Source organism: Pan troglodytes, chromosome 8 (genome assembly GCF_028858775.2).
Source record: "Pan troglodytes isolate AG18354 chromosome 8, NHGRI_mPanTro3-v2.0_pri, whole genome shotgun sequence".
Classification (NCBI taxonomy): Eukaryota; Metazoa; Chordata; class Mammalia; order Primates; family Hominidae; genus Pan; species Pan troglodytes.
Window position 1 is genome coordinate 117,088,189 of NC_072406.2, and position 22,766 is coordinate 117,110,954.

Here is a 22,766-nt window from a genome sequence, read left to right on the forward strand (position 1 = left end):
GAAATGGGAGCACTTTTACACTGTTGGTGGGACTGTAAACTAGTTCAACCATTGTGGAAGTCAGTGTGGCGATTCCTCAGGGATCTAGAACTAGAAATACCATTTGACCCAGCAATCCCATTACTGGGTATATACCCAAAGGACTATAAATCATGCTGCTATAAAGACACATGCACACGTATGTTTATTGCGGCACTATTCACAATAGCAAAGACTTGGAACCAACCCAAATGTCCAACAATGATAGACTGGATTAAGAAAATGTGGCACATATACACCATGGAATACTATGCAGCCATAAAAATGATGAGTTCATGTCCTTTGTAGGGACATGGATGAAAGTGGAAATCATCATTCTCAGTAAACTATCACAAGAACAAAAAACCAAACACTGCATATTCTCACTCATAGGTGGGAATCGAACAGTGAGAACACATGGACACAGGAAGGGGAACATCACACTCTGGGGACTGTTGTGGGGTGGGGGGAGGGGGGAGGGATAGGATTAGGAGATATACCTAATGCTAAATGACGAGTTAATGGGTGCAGCACACCAGCATGGCACATGTATACATATGTAACTAACCTGCACATTGTGCACATATACCCTAAAACTTAAAGTATAATAATAAAAAAAATGTTCCTGGTGCTTAAAAGATGGACATCAAAAATGAAACCTCCTTCTATATGCTTCTAGCCTTGCCCCCTATTTTTACCTCAATTCGACAATGAGAGACTAAATCAGGAGAAAAGTTAATACAAGTATTTTTTACAGAGGCCCAGATGCCCCTTTATATGCTATGGTGTACAAATACAGATGACTTATTTATGATTAAAGTTATTATATTTATTATTTCCTACTAACTCTGTCTGTATTTGTCCCTGTGTCCTTTCTTTAGATTATGCTTCTCAGTGATCCTGAGATGGAGAGCAGCATATTGATCAGCTCAGACGAAGGGGCGACCTATCAGAAGTATCGGCTCACCTTCTATATCCAGAGCCTGCTCTTTCATCCCAAGCAAGAGGACTGGGTGCTGGCCTACAGTTTGGATCAAAAGGTGAATAAATACTATTTTCATTTACTTCTTGTCATCCAGGTACCACCATGTGAAAATCACTTGCTTAATCCAGATTTTGGAGGGAGTTCAGTGACATTTCATCATTCCAACCCAAATCATTTCATCATTGATTTTGTCTGCAGCAACTAACTTTCCTTTCTGCTCTTAAGTATCAAAATATATAGACAGGTATATTTCACTTATTGACAATGCTATTATTTCCTTTTCTTTTTTTTTTTTTTTTTTTTTTTTTTTTTGAGACAGAGTCTCGCTCTTTCACCAGGCTGGAGTGCAGTGGCGCGATCTTGGCTCACTGTAACCTCCGCCTCCTGGGTTCAAGCGATTCTCCTGCCTCAGCCTCCTGAGTGGCTCGGATTACAGTTGCCCACCACCATGCCCCGCTAATTTTTGTATTTTTAGTAGAGACGGGGTTTCAACAAGTTGGCCAGGATGGTCTCAATTTCTTAACCTCGTGATCCGCCCGCCTCGGCCTCCCAAAGTGCTGGGATTACAGGCGTGAGTCACCGTATTTCACATTTTAAAAATGACTTTCTTTATAATTTTACTCATTTGACCTTATTCAAAACAACCCTGTGAAATAAGTAAGACATACATAATATTTTATAGTGACATAGTAAACAAAAGTACAGAAAAGCTAAGGCTTATTCAAACCCTCCAAGCTAGAAGCTGAGGAGCCAGGGCTTAAGTACATGTTATCATATTCCACCTCGAGGCATATTCCATCACACTATGCCACCTTGATTTGGTGACATTGGAATATACCATTGCTCTTAGTTGAGTTATAGAAGGGAAGCTTCAAACAAAGTCCATTTTGTTATTTTCTAAAAATACATTAAAGATCTAGTGACCCCAATAAGACCTCCTTCTTGAGCTCCAAATACATATATTCAGCTGCATACATAGCATTGTCTGTCTCTTGTATGCCTCAAAACCTCTCAACTCAATGTATTCTAGAAATGAACTGGAGATCTCGCCCCAGCATAGCTGGCTCTCTTCCAGTATTCCCTATCTCTAGCCATTTAATTGCAAAATTAGAAACCTAGGGAGTATCTTTAATATTTCCTTGTTCTAAACCCACCATCTGTGATCAATCATGGGATCTAATACCTTTTTATTCCATCCACTTCTTTCTGTTACCACTTCTAAATATCTTTTGATTCCATCCTCTTCTTTCTGTTACCACCACTACTCAAATATAAGTTTTGTTTGTCATCTGAACGATTGCTAGAGTCTCTTCCAGTATGTTAATACTACAACCTGAAAAAATATTTCCCAAATATAATGATTGTATGCCTTTGCTTAAACCCTTCTCACATTTCCTCTTTGTTCACAAACTAAAGACCACAGTCCCCAGTAGATATTACCAGCCCCTGCCTGGTCTGGTCCCTCCTTCTCTCTCCTGGCTCACTGTTATCACTTCCCCTTGAATCTTTCAGTTGCTTGCCTTACCTCTCCCCCTTGCTCCCTTCCCTGTGCCTGGAATTCTCTTCTTTAATGTAAGTCTCATCATCGTCAGATCTCAGATCCAGCATCACTTCCTCAGGATACCTTCCGTAAACTCCCTGACGAAATCAAATCCCTTTTGATGTTCTTTTACATAGCACTATGTATCCCTCATTCAGAACACTTGTCACAAATGAGATTTTGTGTTGATTTTGGGGGTCATCTGCATTCCTCACTAGATTACAAGCTCTATCTTGTAATCAGTCCTCAGTGTCTATCCGTTAGATGAATGAATTAGTGGATGAATGCTTAAATTCTGTAGTTCTCTATATTTGATCAACTTATACTTAAGAAAAGAGATTTTAGATGATTTCCTCTTTGTATTTCCTGACATCTCCAGAATCGTACTACAGTGCTTGATGCCAAACTATTATGTAATAATGTTGTGGAATCAATCAGTGAAAGGAAACAGATAATTCTGAGCACTGTCTTACATAGAGATATCCACAGAACAACCTTGGTTGAAATAGCTTCTTCACTCTGCTCTCTTAAATACTGAAACTGTTGCTCCTCAGTGTATATTTGAATATGTGATTGTGAATTTGTGTGTGTGTGTGTGCATGCGATCATGTGATGTCAGCACCTTTAAACAATAATTTCAACATAACCTTTCTATGTCTCGTTAACCAAGCCTCATGGTGGGTGCCAGGTGCTTAATGCAATCCCCTAAGGACACCCACATGACATTTGCAGAGGAAAAGCCACTGCAAATATATTTCTTTCATGGCATCAAGTGGATATTGTATGAAAGACTTAGCCAAATGTCAGATAGTCTGTGACTTTAGAGGCTTAGTATAGCCAGAAATTTTGAAACAGTATTGAAAAAAGTAAATTATTCAGATGTCATTAAATGGTTGGATGGTAATTTATTTATAAGAAGCTCAGACCTCTTAAAGCTTATTTTTATTTCTACAGAGGCAAGCTAGGTTAGAGGCAACAGACTTCTCATACCAAGAGGTTGATAAACCAAATGCAATATGTCTCCTGTGTATCTAAGAGTATCCTTTTCCTCCATCTCCACAGCACTGAGAACATCTGGGGCATTGCTCATGAAGTACCCTTATGGATATAATGCATTCACAATACTTTCAGACTTGGTGGCTGCTCTTTCACTTGCTAAAAATATTTGAAAATGTGGCAGTGGGTGTTGATGGATTTTTCTAATCACACTGCACATTTCTAGATATATTATTCCTTAGGTACTCTTTCTTGTTGACATCTTTTGCGTAAAGTGGCTGAATGTTCTTCAGGCCCATAAAGTTTCTAACCAGTGCTTGGCCATTCTTCTTTTAAATAAATGATGTGTGAAAGCAGATGATGCCCCTGGCAACACTTGCAGAGATGGCATAAAACACCTAGCCCCAGTTATCCAGGTTGCAGAAGAGTTTTTCTTTATTTTGGGGGTAATTTAGTAGTTTAGAGTCAAGGAGAGTGATGCTGTGCAGCAGCAAATGAAAATGCAAGTGTAGTTGAGATTGATATACAAATGTGTTATTTCAGACTAGAGCCTTCTCTGATGTGCATGCATGAAGGCAGCTGTTTCCTTCTAGAGAAAATGAAAAGTGCTAGTATTAAGGTAACTGCAGCATCAAAGAGAGATGTTTGTGGTGAGGAGTGAATCGATGTTTCCATTATTGTGCCTTTGATGAAATGCACTAGAAATTTCTTTAGAGTTGGCAAGGCTATCTCGTTATTGTTGTATGTATTACAGAAGACCTAATTGAATGATATTTTAAAGGGACAGTATCCAATTGCTTTACTTTCCCAAATGCTACCCCAAAGCTACAGAAGACTTGCCAGTAGATCTCACTCAGTAAAGGCACTGCTGGAGAATTAAGGAAATACCTTCTGGATAAAACAAAATTGCATCTAGAAATCGAGAGATGCACATCACACTCTGCTAGTGATATGTGGATGTTGGGTTGTGAGTTAACTGGGAAACATGTCTACCTGATACTGGCCAAGGCCTGGGTGTGGGGAAGATCTTCTGAGTCCTCCAAAGCTGCAAAGGGGTGGGGGGCAAATGTACCTTCCATTTGACCTTGCTGGAGGGTCATACCTCTGCAATCCTGATGCACCCCAGTCTACTAAAGTCCTTTCTGATTTCTGGTCAGCTTAATTTGGGCATTTGATCAATTCCTTCTATTCTGACCACCTTATGAGCTTCCCCACTCCTTCTGCCTCCCATGCCAGCTCCTTCTCTGGCCTATAGATTCTCCTGCCATCTTGCATTTTAATTTAAAAGGACTCAGTAAAGACAAGAGATTCATTCTTGGGTATCTTTGTAGATATTTTATAAGAATTTCTGAAGTTTAAAAAAGCAGTGGAAGTAATAGGTTATGGTTGACCAAATTGGAAATGACAAAAGAAAAGCTACTCCCCTCCCTCCATCTTAGAACAAAAGCTCTATAACTTCTTTTGAGGGCTGTGTCTTTGTCAGTTATTTAAGCGGTAGGATTCTCTTTTGTTTCCATCAGGCTATTTCCTCACTGATGACTGAAACAGCTTACACTGTGATGTGTTTAGATTAGCTGGAGGGCTCAATAATCTTATTAAAACTGAGACTTTTGGAAAGATTTTGAGATAGGTTTTGAAGACAGTGCAATCCTAGAAATATAGCTGCTGTTCTCATTGCTGTACAGAGCTGAATGTTTAAACACTCCTCATTTTGACAAGAGACTGCAGTTTTTTAAAAAATGGGCACATGCTCATGTATTCACAGATGCATACATCCTGGCACAGGGGGCCTTCCGTAGGAGATGGAGAGCTGAAAATAGCTATTTTTTTTCTGCGTGAGAGGTAGGATTGCAAAGCTCTCTAATACCATTTATATTCTTGGCAAAATGAAACTTTAACAAATACAGCTGGGTTTGGAGATCAGAGATGAACTCAATGGGATTGCAGACTCCATTGTTTTCAGACACTTCTGGGCCACAGTGGTCTAGAATTGCCCGTAATTTTGATGTAAAAAGCACTTTCTGAAACGCCAGCACACATAATGAAGGGTTGCTGTTATAGTATTAATAGTTGGGGAGTGGGCATGCAGCTAAGGATTTTTGTTGATCACCTCCTATCCGACAAGTTCAATAGTAGCTGACAGATTGACAGACTGGTTAAGCAGCTGATGCAGTGTTAGGCGTGGTAGCTGGCAACACAGGACCCAGTACAGAGGAGGTGCTTGTCCCATGCAGGCTTTGCCAATTGGACTGTAACTGGGGCAGGTGCTGGAGTGTATCTGGATTGCAGAGGGCCTAAAAATTCAAAAGGAAATGTAAACTTGACTTCTGGAATGCTGGATCCAAAGAAACTGTGACTTTCATTTATATCCTCATTTAAAACCCTCAGATTAAAAATGTAATTGTGTTGAGATCCTCCAGGATTAGTAGGTGATGATAACTTTCTCAGTAGCTATTGGCAGAAACAGGCTTCCTGTCTCCTCACCCGGTGGAGATAAAGCTGCTGGGGATTAACTAGGGATGACCATGGCTTTGAAGCTTTTCCTCTGAGGAATATGAGTGGGACTAAAGGGCACTTTTCACTTAAAGAAAAACATTGCATTTTTATTAGGTCCTTTTCCATTCTTATAAAAATGATTTATATATAATTTAAGAGAAATATCTCTAGCTCTGCTCACCTACAGCAAGTGGCCACTGCTCTTACAGATGTCTCATTAGTACAATGGAGGTGTGCTATCTTCATCACCATAGAAACACCAGGAGGTGGAGCAACCACCTAATGGGTGTGGCCCATAATCAGAGATACCCTGTGATACTGGAATGTTACCACTGATCTATTTGAGCAGAGTTCTGAATGACAAAACTGGTTTAATGTTAGCTATGAACTTGTATTCAGTGAGAGAAGGGCAGTAAGGATCTCCATTCATGTCAGTGTTGCTTTCAAGAACATTCATTCGAATGAACAACCTTTAGCAAAACTGTGGCTCTGGTGGCCTATGTCACCCCAAGCATGCTTTTTCTTTTCTTTTTTAATTTTTCGAAATGGAGTCTTGCTCTGTTACCCATGCTGGAGTAAAGTGATGCAATATTGGCTCACTGCAACCTCCATCTCCTGGATTCAAGCGATTCTTGGGTTCAAGCCTCCTGAGTAGCTGGGATTACAGGCACCTGCCACCAGACCCGGCTAATTTTTGTATTTTTATGTAGAGATGAGGTTTTGCCATGTTAGCCAGGCTGGTCTCAAGCTCTTGACCTCAGGTGATCTGCCCTCCTCGGCCTCCCAAAATATTTGAATTTACAGGTGTGAACCATGCACCGCACCCAGCCCCAAGCATGCTTTTTCTATATGATGTCCTAGACTTTCTGGTCTCTTCTTCACCTTCTTGGTGTCCATTTTAGTAACCTGATACATTTATTAGAGGGAAAACCACATTTGCTGAAATAACGAATGGAAGATACGGCATCTATATGCTTTAAGAAGGGTACTCAGGCAGGCAACAGTACCTTTCCCAAAGCAATTATGTTCCCATGGTAGAAATTCAGCCATGGCAGTGTTTTAGTTAAGATAGGTGGCTCCAGCCACAGGTGCTCCAGAAGGTAGAGCAATGCAGCCTCAGGTTTCCCTGTGTACTTTCATCTGCTTCCTCTATGGGCTGACCTTGTCTTCATGTACGTGCTGATTTTTTGTGTTAATAACACTGCCCTAGTGCTGACTACTTTGCTTGAATCCAGATCCTAGATTTCTCGTTTTCCAGTTGGACTCAGGAATTCTTCTGCTTGTCCCTTCCTTTGCAAGTCCCTATGACCTTAAGCTCTTGTCTGCCCGACCAGGCCAGGCCACTTATGCTCCCTTCATTCTCTGCCTATATCTTGACCACTCACTGTGGTATGAAGGCACCTGGCCTTTTAAACTCTGGGTCATTCTTTCAATTTTAAAAATGGGATTTTAACATACATACCGAAAAGCATACATCTCATGAGTCTGATGAATTTTCATTAACTGAATACACTCATGAAACCAGCAACCTGATCAAGAAACACCACTGGCATCTGAGAATTACTTGCATGCTTTTTCAGCCACTACCTTCCACCCTCAGTGGAGCCACTCTCCGTCAAGGTCATTTTTTATTTCATGCAGACAGCTAAACTAGGAAAGCAACAGATAGAAAATAAGTTTTCTCAAAAGAAATGTTAGAAGGTAGCAAGGGAGGTAAACAATAGAGAAGAAGAAATACTTTAAATGTTAATATTAGAGAACTAGACTAAACCAAATAGAAGAATTTATTGACATTCAGTAATCCCAGTTAATCAAGAAAATTCATAAGGACAATTTGAAAAAATTTTCATTTAAAATTAACAGGTTTCAGTTTTTAAAATGTACCACTTTCTGTACGATAATTATAATACCCAGTGTCGGGTATTATATTTTGAAATAGTATTGATGGGTGTGCAAATGAATTTTCCTTCCTGGAAAATATCTTGGCAATATATATCAGAAAACATACACATATTCATAACTTTAACCCAATGGTTCAGTTCAGAAGCTCTAGGCATAACAGTGCTTATCAAAGTCATTTATAATGGGAAAAACTAGGAAGAAACTTACTGCCTAACATTAAGGGACTTTAAATTATGGTATATACATTTACTGGGGTATTATGCAGCCATTAAAATAGTGACCATAATATCCATGTAGCGACATAGGTATATATTAATACCTATTAAATACATATAGGCATATCTTGGAGATATTGTGGGTTCAGTTCCAGGCCACTAAAATGAAGCAAATATCACAATAAAGCAAGTCACATGAACTTTTTGGTTTCCCCATGCGTATAAAAGTTATTTTTATGCTATACTGTAGTCTATTAAGTGTATAATTGCATTACGTCTAAAAAATGTACATATCTCAACTTAAAAATACCTTATTGTTAAAAAATGCTGATGATCATCTGAGCCTTAAGCAAATTATAATCTTTTTGCTGCTGGAGGATCTTACCTTGTTATAGATGACTGCTAAGGGTGGTGGTTGCTGAAGACGGGGGTGGCTGTGGCGATTTCTTAAAATGAGGTAACAGTGAAGTTTGCTGCACTGACAACTCTTCGTTTCAGGAAAGATTTTTCTGTAACATGCAATGCTGTTTGACAGTTTTTTACCCACAGTATAACTTCTTTCAAAATTGGAGTCAATCCTCTCCAGCCCTGCAACCCTGATAAATCCTGCTTTATCAACTATGTTTATGGAATATTTAAAATTCTTTCTTGTCATTTCAACAATGTTTACAGCATCTTTACTGAGAGTAGATTCCATCTCAAGAAACCACTTTCTTGGCTCATCTGTAAGTAGCAACTCCTTATCTGTTCAAGTTTTATTATGAGATTGCAGCAATTTAGTCACTTCTTCAGGCTCCACTTATAATTCTACTATTCTTGCTATTTCTACTGTGTCTGCAGTTACTTCCCCCACTGAAGTCTTGAACCTCTCAAAGTCATCCGTGAGAGTTGGAATCAACTTCTTTCAAACTCCTGTTCATGTTGATATTTTGATCTCCTCCCATGAATGTTCTTAAAGGCATCTAGAATGATGAATGCTTTCCAGGAGGTTTTCAATTTACTTTGCCCAGATCCATCAGAGAAATCACTGTCTATGGCAGCTATAGTCTTATGAAATGTATTTCTTAAAATAATAAGACTTGAAAGTTGAAATTTCTATTTGATCCATGGTCTGCACAGTGGATATTATGTTAACAGGCATAAAAATAACAATCTATTTGTTTATCTCCATCAGAGCTCTTGAGTGACCAGGTGCATTGTTAATAAGCAGTAATAGTTTGGGAGGAATCTTTTTTTCTTAGTAGTAGGTCTCAACAGTGGGCTTAAAATATTCAGTAAACCATACTGTAAACAGATGTGCTGTCATGCAGGCTTTGCTGGTCCATTTATAGAGCACAGGCAGAGGAGATTTAGCATAATTTTTAAGGGCCCTAGGATTTTTCAAATCATAAGTGAGCATTGACTTCAACTTAAAGTTGTCAGCAGCGTTAGCCTGGGTGAGTCTTCCTGTCCTTTGAAGCTTTGAAGCCAGGCATTGACTTCTCCTCTCTAGCTGTGAAAGTCCTAGATGACACTGTCTTCCAATAGAAGGCTGCTCATTGACAATCTTGTTTTGTGTATCCACCATCATCCATGATCTTTGCTAGATCTTCTGGATAACTTGCTGCAACTTTTCCATCAGCACTTGCTGCTTTACCTTTCACTTGTATGTTATGGAGATGGCTTATTTCCTTCAACCTCATGAACCAGCTTCTGCTACTTCAAACTTTTCTTCTGTAGCTTCTTCACCTCTCTCAGCCTTCATAGAATTGAAGAGAGGGCTTTGTTCCAGATTAGGCTTTAGCTTAATGGAATGTTGTGGGTGGTTTGATCTTGTATCTAGACCACTAAAACTTTCTTTATATCAGCAATAAGGCTGTTTAATTTTCTTATCATTTGTGTGTTCACTGGAGTAGGACTTGTAATTTCCTTCAAAAACTTTTCCTTTGCATTCACAATGTGGCTGTTTGGCGCAAGAGACTTCACTCTCAGCCTCCTGGCTTTCAACGTGCCTTCCTTACTGAGCTTAATCATCCCTAGCTTTTGATTTAAAGTGAGAAACATGCAACTCTTTCACATGAACACTTAGAAGCCATTGTAGGGCTATAAATTGGCCTGATTTGAATGTTGTTATGTCTTAGGGAATAGGGGTGCCTGAAGACAGGGAGAGAGATAGGAGAATTGTCAGTAGATGGAGCAGTCAGGACACACACATTTATGGATTAAGTGAACCATTTTCTATAGGTGTAATTTGTGGTGCACCTATACAAAACAATTACAATGATAACATCAAAGAACACTGATCACAGATCATCATAACAGATATAATAATAATGGAAAAGTTTGCAATGTTGTGAGAATTCCAAAAATGTGATGTACAAACACAAAGTAGGCACATACTCTTGGAAAAATGGTGCTGATAGACTTGCTTGATGTAGTTGCCACAAACTTTAAATTTGTAAAAAACCCAATATCTGTGAAGCACAATGAAATGAAGTATGCCTGTACGCATTACATATTACATATATAAATATATACAACTGTGTACATAATATATATTAAGACATACTTTTAAATACAAGTATGCAAAAAATAAGGTAAGGTAAAGAAAGGAAGGAATGAAAGACGGAACGAAGGAAGGACGGAATGAATGTAGGAAGGGAGAAAAAAGGAATGAAGGAGAAAAATTATTTTAAAGAATGGAAGGAAATATTCCCAAATACTAGCTAGGTCCGTTAAGATGATGGAACTATGTTTGTGGGGCTTTTTTTTTGCATACCATTTCTTTTCCAAATTTTTTATTATTTCATTACATTGCTTTCATAATTAAAAATTCTTTAAAGTAATATGCCATGACTAGTTTATGTTTATCCTAGTTATAAGGCAGTGCTCTTAAAAAATGCTTGAGATGTAAATGGGGCTGATTTAGTAAAACCCTTTCAAATCCTTATTTAATCCCTTTTCAAGAAGGAGTATGTTGTAGAAGAAAATTTCCCTGAACTAAAATATGCAGCCTGAGATTTCTCTTTTCTTCAGCGTTATTTTCACTGTCGTCCTTTTAGAACTCTGAAATTCTAGGAATATTTTTTTTTCTCCTAACAAAAAGTGTACTCTTGTTGGATGTAACCTCAATCTATATTATTTACAACTTAGCAACAAATGTAGGGTTTATTATTTAAAAGGCACCCACCATAGGTAGATGTTAAGGAAGTGATTTATTCTGGTAGTTTTTCAGATGAATTTTCCGGCTCCATCCCAAAATTGAATTAGTATTTGCTTATTTGCTTTGACAGCTGTAATGGAAATAAATGCTTCTGGAGCCAAGGGGTGTAGACAATTCTAATGAATTGAGCTTTGAGCCTAGGAACTCTTACATGCCCCATGTTACTTTACTCAGAGTTGGATGTATAGCTGCTCCTTGGAAATAGAGATACATGTCCTGAAGTACCACCTTCCCATGTGTGGCACTGACAAATTCTCTCATATATGTGATTATGTTGAATTTTCATAAGCAGCTGCCAGGTAGATATTATTTCCAAGATACAGAGGAGCATATGACTCTTGAAGGGCATTCTAACTTGTTCAAGGTCACACAGCCAGTGAGGGGACTGCCTGCTCTCTATCCTAGGCCTGGCTGAGGTACAGCCACCACACCCCACTCTTCCTGGTTGATAGGTGGGCTTTCCCTTGCCTTAAGACAGAACTGCATATGGGCCACTTTTACGCTGAACCCCAGCTCCAGAGAGCACAATAGAGTAAGACAACAAAATCAGCCATGTGGAAACCAAACCTTCAAATGAATCCAGTGGTTCTTATGGCATATTTCTCAGCTGGTGGCAGTTTCTGGAGTGGGACTTTGAGGGTAGAAGCCATCAGACTGCTTGCTGATGATAAGACATAGGACTAATTAATTCTGCCTCAAGCAAAAAATAAACAACAACAAGGCAGTTGTGTTTTAAGGGGATTTTGTCCAGTTTTGTTCGCTTTTCCCATTAATTTATTCAAATCTTTGAGTTAATATATAGATTAAACCAAGGTGTTTGTCATTTAAATAGGTAATACTATGATCTCAAATTTTTAAAGGAAGCTTTTGGAGACAACATCTTTAATATGGTAATGAAGAGAGAAGTTGAAATCATGTAACTTCATTTACAAATCATGAATATGTATTATGCTTTAAATGAAAAGAAGGACTAAAACAGATATAGTGTTTGTTCAATTTGCTAAAGAGAAGACAATTTGTCAAGATTCTTTCCCCAAAACTCAAGCAATATGCAAATGTAGGAAAATCAGACCCCCGTGTTAATTCCATGGCATGATGAATATTTTTATAATCCTAATTAGTACCAGTCATTTAGTCTAGCAATTTCCCCCAATCTAGCCAATTTGAAATTAAAATAGATGCCTTGATTACAAAACTCATTAGCAAAGAAGCACCCTTCTCACTAACCAGTTCATTTAAAATGCACAAACTGAATGAAGTGTGGAACACTTGTGTTGTCAATTGGCATAAGTGAAGTGAGTCTTAATTGGAAGCATTGTGAAGTATTTGTATTGCTGCGTGTTTCATTGCCGTATAATATATCATTCATTACATGTAACAAAAGCAACTTTTAAATGGTTTAATTAAACGGAGTTTGTGCACTTGGTAATTTTTATAAAGTCAAATGTCACAATTGTTTGCATTTGGAGTACTGACGGGTATTAATGTCAGGAAGATGAAGTCTGACTCTGCATTTATCACTCAGATTATGCGAAGAATGGCAGGTTTAATGTGAGAGGAGAAAATTAATTATAGAACATTGACTTCTTACTTAAAAGTACCAACGTGCATATTGTCCTTGTGAATTTGGGCGTAGGAATTTCAGAACTACCTGATTTATGGCTGGAAATGGAGTGGAAGGGCCTGGCAGAGGACTAGGAGTGGAATATAAGGAGAAAATAACACTCTGGAATTTTTCTTTTGTAATTTCATGTTTAATCAAGGGAGGAAGTAGTAGGTGGAGAGAAATGCTATCCTGTGTATTTTCATCCACTCCAAAGAGCAATAGAGATGTGTAGCAATGCAGACTGATGTTCTGTCTAAGCAGAATGTGATGCAAGTGGGATGGGGGAGGAAATTGGCTTCAGACCAGGGAAATGCTGCAGATGGGGACTCCACAGAAGTCCCGAACTGAGGCCAGAGAGCAAGGAGTTCAAGGATGATTTTCCAGTGGAAGAGGAGGCAGAATGGGCTGTAATAGTGGCAGTTCTGTAGGCATAAAGTGTAAGGCAAATATAGAAGCTGAGGTTCCCCTGATGTTTCTTCTCTGTGTAATGCAGGTGTCAGCTGTTGCCTCATATTTATGTTATTTCAACCCACTTCAACAAGGAGGCAAAACTCAGCCATGTCACTGATTTCTGTGAGAAATCCCATGTTAGCAGACACTGTTGATGTCCTGCCTATACCCACTAGATATTTCTATTCTAGTGTGCTCCTGCTGATTTCTGACTGCCAATATTTGCCTTTCTTTGCCTGAGGGCTTTCTCTGAGGCCTCTGGAGGCTACTCTACCCCTCTGTGCAGAAAGCTATAGAAGTACCTGAGAATTAGGAGCAGCCTTAGCCAAAGATAGCAGAATTTGGTGTATAGATACCTCAGCTCTCTCACTGTCATGTGTGGTAACTCTGAGACATGTGTCTTATACTTTTTATCTAGAATTTCCCAATGGAATGAAACTCTAGTTGCCCACAAAGTTGGCCGGCTTCGTAGCACCACATATTGACTGCGTTCTCTTACTTGGGTAATTCTCTACTTTAATACCAATGGGTTTTATTTTTTCATCTCCCAAATAAACTACTTACACTCTAGTCCTTGGCTTGGGGCCTGCTCCTGGGGAGACTCTAACCAGTTGTGCCAAATATTATGTGATCTTGGTGGTGGTAGCGGAAGATTTGTGAGGTCAAGGATGGGGATCACAAAACCTAGGTTTCCACCCAGGAATTACCCTTTGACATTTCTATGTTCCTAATCTCTCCTGAACCCCTCCAACTCCCCAGGCTGTCCACCTGGGACACCTGTGAATATGTTACTCTAGGGAAAAAGGGACTTTATAGATGTGATTAAGTTTTATCCCAGATTATCTTGAGGGACCCAATATAGTCATAAGGGTCCTTTTAAGAGGGAGGCAGGAGAGTTAGAGTCACAGAAAGATGTTACACGGAAGCAGAGGTTGCTCTGAGCTCTTTGAAGATGAGGACTGGCTGGAAAAGGCAAGGAAATGGTTTTTCCCCTGGAGCCTCCAGAAGGAATGCAGTCTGGCTACCTTGATTTTAACCTCATAAGCCTCATTTCAGACTTCTCACTTCCAGAGCTGTTCTAGAATAAATCTGTGTTGTCTTAACCACTAAGTTAGTGGAAATTTGTTACAGTAGCAATAGGAAATTAATACACTTACCAGCCCTTTCCTTGGCTTCACTGGACCTCCTGTCCCAGAGCAAGCAAAATCAACTGCTTGTCTCCACCAGCTTCTTGAAAGCCCAGGCATTCACTGACCCAGATACGGTGCATCCAGGACATACTTTTGACTCCAGTTTCCATTGATCCCTGTGGTCCTGAAATAAGAAAAGTTTCTTCTTGCGGGTGGAAAAAAAAATGTTCTCTATATTGTTTACTTATTGTAGCAGTTTGTTTGGGGTGCTATAGCAAAGTACCACAGACTGAGTGGCTTAAACAATAGAAATAGACTGAGTGGCTTAAACAATAGAAATGTATGGTCTCATGGTTCTGGAGGCCATACATTTCTGAGATCAAGGTGTTGGCAGGGTTGATTTCTTCTGAAGCCTCTGTCTTTGGCTTGAGCATGGCCAGCTTCTCCCTGCGTCTTCATAAGATCTTTCCTCTATGTTTGTCTTTCCTCTACGTGATCTTTCCTCTACGTCTTTCTATGTCCTGATTTCCTCCTCTTCTTTTTTTTTTTTTTTTTTTTTGAGACAGAGTCTTGTTCTGTTGCCCAGGCTGGAGTGCAGTGGTGCGATCTTGGCTCACTGCAACCTCTGCCTCCTGGGTTCAAGCAATTATTCTGCCTCAGCCTCCCGAGTGGCTGGGACTGCAGGTGCGTGCCACCATACCCAGCTAATTTTGTATTTTTAGTAGAGACAAGGTTTCGCTATATTGGCCAGGCTGGTCTCGAACTCCTGACCTTGTGATCCGCCCACCTTGGCCTCCCAAAGTGCTGGGATTATAGGCATGAGCCACTGCACCTGGCCGATTTCTTCTTCTTACGTGAACATCGCTTATATTGGATTAGGGCCTGCTCTAATAACCTCATTTGAACTTATTTACGTCTTTAAAGACCCAGTCTCCATATATAGTAACATTCTGAGGTACTGGGGGTTAGGACTTCAACCTGTGGATTTGTGGGGATGCATTTCAGCCCATAAGACATATGCATGTCAAGGTTGCTGAATAATGAAAGTCTTATTGCCCTTTGTGTCCCTGCTGCCCTGTGTGAGGGGGACAGTAGAAGTCTCTTCCTGCTGTGTAGCATGAGATATTCCCGAGACATATGGAATGGAGCCAACCACCAGGAAAATTGGCAGTAGAGTGTGGGGGAGAGAACAGGGGGTAGGGCTTATTCCTGAGATGGAAACCAGATCCATGTGAGAGGCCCTGAGCCTGGTCAGGAGGATTCCAAGCTGGTCTTTGGCCTTGACCCTGGACAAGATTAGGAAATCTTGGAAGACACAAGAAAAAAGATGGTGCCCAGACCATGAGGACCACTTGGAAGAACATCGAGGGATCAGAGTCTAAAAGAAGTCTCAGATGGAAACTCGTATTTTAGAACCATGGCTATTTGTTGTATAAGCTAGATGTGTTTTGTTTCAGTTTTGGCATTTTGTTTTTGTTCTGCCTTTGTATTTGAAAATGTCAGCAGATCTCAGATGTGCCAGAAGTTACAGAAAGTTTGGTTGACCCGAATGTGTTGCAAATCTTCCTGAAGTTTATCATTGGCTTCCCCTTAGCTTGGAGGATAAAGTGAAAGCCTTTAGCTCAGCACATGAAGCCTTTTAACGTGGATCCTAACTTTCTACCTCCTCTTTTTAAGCACTCCATTCACTCATGCAACAGGAAATGTGTCTTCCTATTTCACACCAAAGTGCCCTGGCACACATGCTTTCTTCTAGGAGTCCTTTACTTCCCCACTTCATCTAGCTAGTCCTGAGTCCTGCTCATCTTTCAAAACTCAAAGAAAACAAAACTTTCTGGAGAAAGCTTTGCCTAGACAGACTTTACCTATGAAACCCTAACTAATCTAGGTTTTTAAGAAAAGTGTAGAAAGAAACCTTTTTTATTTAATGGTTTTACATTTATTAGGTATGTTTTTTTTTTCTCTGTGTTTAGGACATTTAAAGACCTGAATGAGAGTTAAAGAGGACCTGTATAAAGGTTATAATTGTGGGGTTGGAAAGAAAGGGAAAAATTATCAAGTGATTTGAAAATAGAATCAAAATTTGTGACTGCCTAGAAGTCACAGGGGAGAGGGTGCCTGATAACACTGACCATGACAAGAATCAAAGGACATCATAGATCTGATGGTCTGATTGCCTACAAAAATATCTAAGGCCAAGGGCTATGCCTGCTCATGGCACACTTCTTTCCTGACAAAGGAGATGCTCGTTTCCCAAATGCACTTAGTGGAAGAGGGGAGCGTCTGGTCGGCGCTGTTGCCGAGGTGCACTGTAGAGGGGATAATGACCTTCCTTTGTGGTTGTTCTTCCCTGTAGTTGCTTTTCTGACATTTTGCCTCGTGCCTCCCTTGGCTGCTCTCAGAGCCGGAGGCAGGATCTACCAGTAGCTGTCTGAGTAAGTTATTGAAACAGGCTTTTTAAAATGGAGACTTTAATTTGAAGTGTTTGGTAGAGATACCAGGGTTGTAATCTAGAAGCTTTCTAATAGGCAGCTAGGGAATGAATGACGGGAAAAAAGATACGTTAGCTTTTATTTCTTCAAATATGATCATGTCAATATTGGGCATGAATGTTTTCATAATTGAAATGCTGAAAGGTGGCTGGGAAATTCACTCTCCCTTGAGTCTATCTCAGGCATAGATGGTCTCTTGAACTTTCTAGCCCAGAGGCTTCAGTCCCTGAAGGGAGCTTTAAGATTTCATTAGTAGATCATTACTCTTGATATAATCTGCCTACCCTTAGGTTTGCACAATGTCTTTCCCTTTTTTTGATGCTGAAAATGCCAGTTTAATAATCAGGGAAAAAGCTCATTTAATCTCCATTATAGGTATCATGACTTAATCATTAAAGATACTGAAAAGTATGCCCCAACATTTGTCTTTTTTCCTCCAAAGTAGCTTACTACTCAATAGCAGAGTCTGACAAATGCTAACAAATATCCATTTTTAAATCTCAAAGAAATTTTCTCATAGTGAATACTGGTAAAAAGGAAAATGAAGAAAAGAAGCAGAGACAGCAAAATCCATCTGTTCCCTTCCAGCACATGTCTTTGAGAGTATCAGTACCCTACTGTCTATTACCCAGATACCAAATGAAGTACATGATACTCAACAAATACTTATTGAGCACTTACCATGTACCAAGACCTAGAGATGCAATAATGGATTTTGTTACCATCTTTGCTATCATACAGAGAGAACTGCTGATCAAATAAGTAACTGATGGCAATTGCAATAAGTGCTGTAAAATAGAAGCATGGATGGTTAGAGTATATATTAGGGAGGAGGTCTGACCTATCTACAAAAATGTTTGATATGATTTCTGTATTGAAGAGTTAAGGTGTTCACTGAGAGTGAAATCTTTTTAGATGCTCATAAACGTTATTTAACATAAAACTAGGGTCACTCTGTGAGTTGCCTTCAGATTTTTTAAACAACTTTATTGAGGTATAATTGACACTCAGTAACTGCACAAATTAAAATATATAAACTTGATAAAATTTTGATATGAATACACCCATGCAGTCATCACTACAGTCAAGAATCTGAGCAAATCCGTCACTTTCAAAAGTTTCCTTGTGCTCCTTTGTAATTCTTTTCTTCCATCCTTTTTCATCCCCTCACCATATTCACAATTGGTGGTACTCTTTATATCACTAGAGATTAGTTTGCATTCTCTAGAATTTCATATAAAGGGAATCATAAAGAATGAACCCTTTTTTGCACAGCCTGTTTCTCTCATAATTATTTTGTGATTGATTTATGTTGTATGTTTCAACAGTTTCCTCTTTTATTGTTTCGCTGATAATATTATGTGGACATAGCACAATTAGTTTATCCATCCACATGTTAACGGGCATTTGGATTGAACCTAGGAAAATAAAGTTGCAATGAGAATTCATGTATAAGTGTGTTTATGAACATTTCTCTTGATTTCTCTTGGGCAAATAGTAGTGGAATGGCTGGATCATATGATAGAGGTAGTTTCAAATTTTTAAGAAAATGTCAAACCATTTCCTAAAGTGTTTGTGCTATTTTTTCATTTCCACTAATAATTCATGAGATTTACAGTTTCTTTATATTCTTAGTAACACTTGGAATAGCCAGTCTTTTTAATTTTGGCTTTTCTTTTTTCATTTTCTTTTCTTTCTTTCTTTCTTTTTTTTTTTTTTTTTTTTTTTTTGAGACGGAGTCTTGCTCTGTCGTCCAGGCTGGAGTACAGTGGCATGATCTCGGCTTACTGAAAACTTTGCCTCCCGGGTTCAAGCAATTCTCCTGCCTCAGCCTCCTGAGTAGCTGGGATCACAGGTGCACGCCACCACGACCGGCTAACTTTTGTATTTTTAACAGAGACAGAGTTTCACCATGTTGGTCAGGCTGGTCTCAAACTCCTGACTTCGTGATCTGCACACCTCTGCCTCCCAAAGTACTAGGATTACAGGCGTGAGCCACCACACCCAGCTAATTTTAGCTTTTCTAGTAGATGTGTATTGATAGCTCATTGTGGTTGTAATTTCCATTCTTTTAGTGACTAAGGATGTTGAACATCTTTTCATACACTTATTTTCTATCTATATGTTTTCTATGGTTTTTGCCTATTTTAAAATGGGCAACTTGTGTTCTTACTATTGAATATTGAGAGTGTTTCTATATTCTGGATAAAAGTCCTTTTTCAAATGCGTGATTTACAGTGCTTTCTCCCATGTCATAGCTTATCTTTTAATTCTCTTGACGGTGTCTCTCAATGAAGAGAAGTACAATTTATCAATTTTTTGGATCATATTATTTGAGTCATATCCAAGAAATATTTGCCTAAGTCAGTGTTACAATTATCTTTTTATTTTGCCTTTTACTAGCTGCTATTATAGTTTTAAGTTTTATGTTTAGGCCAATAATCAACTTTGAGTTAAATTTTTTATACGGTGCAAGGTATAGATCAAAGTTTATGATTGTTGCATATGGATACCAAATTATTCTAACACAGTTTATGGAAAAGACTATTCTTTCTCCATTGAATAGCCTGTACAGTTTTGTCAAAAATTAATTGGCCATATATGTGTGGGCTCTATTCTATGTCTGGACTCTATTCTGTTCCATTGATCTATTTGCTTATCTTGACACCAGTACTACATTATCTGGATTTCTTGGTCACTGTGGTACTTCACATTTTCGTATGAATTTGAGAATCAATTTGTTTATTTCTACCCCCTACCTCCAAAAAAATGGCTTTTGGAATTTTGGTTGGGATTGCATAAAGTCCAGTAGACTAATTTGAGGAGAATTGGCCTTTTAAACATATTGAGTCTTCTGATTTGTGAACACAGCCATCTCTTTATTTGTTTTGGTTTCCTTTTAATTTGATTCAGTGATGTTTTATACTTTTTAGCTTATAGATCTTGCACCTCTTTTTTAATCAGATTTATTCCTAAACATTGCGTAAACTTGACTTTTTAAATGGCATTTAAAAAAATTTCTGCTGTTTTTGTTGCCAGTACATAGAACAAATGGAAAAATCAGTAAGAACATAAAAGAACTGAACAATTCAACCAACTAACTTAACTTTATTGACATCTCTAGAGCACTTCATCTAACGCAAGTAGAGCACACACTCAAGTGCCCATGGAACATTTATCAAGATAGGCCATATTCTGGTCATTTGTGACTGAGTACAAATATTGTAACTTTAATCTGGAAAATGGTACTATTTTACTAGTTTCTGAGAAATATGAAAATTACTTAATGTGTGAGAAAGCATTTTGAAACAATTAGAGGGATTTTCAGAGCTAAGACTTAATAATAGAAAAAAAAATTTTACTACCAAAATGTGTCTTCAAATGTCAAGCAAGTACAAACTTCTGCCCTCACCTGTCACTGAAGAAGGAAAGTTAGCATCTCAAGAGTTCAGTGGAGGGAGATCCAGCGGGGATGTGTGGATGTTGAGAAGAGTGGCATTTATTTTTTCGATGATCCCTGGAAGAGGTGTGAGATTTGCACATGGAGAGGATATTCTAGATAGTGCAAACAGCCCAAATAAACTTGTGAAGGTGGAGAAAGGGGGCTATAGCTAAGATTAGCAAGGGGAATAATAGGGGAATGTGATGGAGAATAATAGGAAATGTGATCAGAAAGTTACTCTGAGGTCAGAGAGTGAGGTATTTGGGTGCTAATCTGGGAAACTTATGCTTTATTATGTAGACAGGAAACTATTTCTTTTAACACAGTTCACATGGAAGTTGGGAACTGTCTATATTAAAGTAACAAAGGCTATTTCAGTAGGTAATTTCTTTCGTATGAACTAACCATTGAAAACCTAAAGGAAATCTTCAGTTTTGCCTTTCATCAATTTCATATGAACCCCTAATTTGTGTCATAACTTTAGACATGAACATTTCTGATTGTGTTTCTTTTGTTTTGAGACTTAACATTTCCATCAATAATCTGATCCCATCTAGGAAATCAAGTCTAGATCAGGCAATACCCTGACTCTAAACCTCTGCTGTTATAATCATTGGAAAAAGCCCACTGTAGATGCTTCCAGTCTTGGGAGAAGAAGAAGGTACATCAGGGATTGAGGGTGAGGAAGATGCATATATGTGCTTTTTGTTTTCTTGGGGTCTGTCCCTTGGGGATTATCTCTACAGCCTTTAGAATCTGGGATTCACAGTCGAGCACTTACAGATCTCCTCTTCTTCAATGTCTGTGTCATGTGTGTATCTTAGCTCTGTAACATGGCTAATTTTCTCATGCCAGAGCCTCCTTTTTCATTCAGCAAATCTTTACTGAGGACTTGATGGATTTAAATAATTGTACACAATGCTTGTGTGGATATAATGATGAATCAATGAAGTGTCTCCATCTGGTAGAATGGAAAAAGTAATGAACTGTTAATCACATATGGTGCTATTGGAACCTTAGGGACCCAGTAAAGTTCTGAGATGATCAGCAGGAAATGGCCTTTGTAGACTGTACAGAATGGGAAAGGCAGAATGCTGAATGTTGGAGGATGAGGGGGATTTTACCAGTGAAAGGAACCTACCAGGTGTTTATTAGGTGCTCAATACATACCTGATGACAGGTCAGTTATGGAAAAAGAGGTTCAGTTGGGAAGAACATATAATTTGGTGGAAATCTCATAGTTTATTCCCAGTTGAAAGTAGACTTCCTTGAAAGAGACAGTGCAAGGCTCTGGAAAGAGAATTGGACTTGGATTCTAAAGGCCTGGATTTAATTCCCTGATTCTCTTTTTCCCAGATGTGTTATGTGGGGTGGATGGCTTAACCTCTCTGAACCTGCCTCATTTTCTGTACATTGAAAATAATGATGGAAAGATGACAGGTGTGCTGTGAGAATCAAGCAGGAGAAATTATACAGATGTGCTAAGCACTGTTTTGTTGAGAGATCTCTGCTTGTCATAAACCAGCTCTGCAGAATTCTCCTCCAGGCCTCACAGCTGAGCAGAGGACATCAATTTTCATATGATTTGAAATTTTCATATGGTTAACCCAACTCAGAATTCCTTCTCCTTCAGGGCAGTTATTTTTTTGTATCTCTTCTTCTTTGCTACTTTGAATTTTAACCTTTCTAAGACTTCAGGGGTTGCTTTCTCTGGACTGAAGTCATCTGCTAAGATTCTTTGAACCCTCAGTCTCCTTAATGCTTAGTTTTTCAGATTCAGAACTAGAAAGGCCAGAGGTCTCAGGCAGAGGAGGTCGGCTGGGTAATAGTTGGCTAATGGGACCGTACATCACTGAGGACAGTTTCCCAGTGGAGAATCATCGGCCCTTGAGTAATATGAAGTGTGGACATCTGTGACTGGCTTATCTTTACTGGTTAAGTCACAAGCTGGGGTTCGGACTCCATTTGCAATTCATCAAGGCTCATGTTCTCTAATTACAGAATTAAAGACAGGAATACTCAGATGATCCAGGTCTTTGTCTTTATCGTGGAAGTATACACAAAGGGGGAAGTTATGATGATGTGTGAACGATGACATTTTCAGCATTTCAGCAGTGCCAGTGTCACTTGGTGGCAAACCTTCGTATTACTGGTGTAGATGCATGCCCTCATGCTCCGTTGTAAAAGTGGAAAAGGAGAGAAAAAAATACATCATTTATTTTAAAACCGTCCCTTTTTTGTTTTTACTAATACTTCTAGGTATAAAATTTATTTTATATACTCTCATTGGTA

At 38.9% G+C, this 22,766-nt stretch overlaps 1 protein-coding gene across 1 annotated transcript in view; it reads left to right on the forward strand.

Annotated features, from left to right (window-relative positions):
- SORCS3 (sortilin related VPS10 domain containing receptor 3) overlaps positions 1-22,766 on the forward strand; it is a 617,030-nt gene that overhangs the window by 333,850 nt on the left and 260,414 nt on the right. Inside the window, exon 4 of the mRNA XM_016919295.4 lies at positions 900-1,058. Coding sequence (XP_016774784.1) covers positions 900-1,058 — 159 coding nt within the window. The remainder of the gene's footprint in view (positions 1-899; positions 1,059-22,766) is intronic.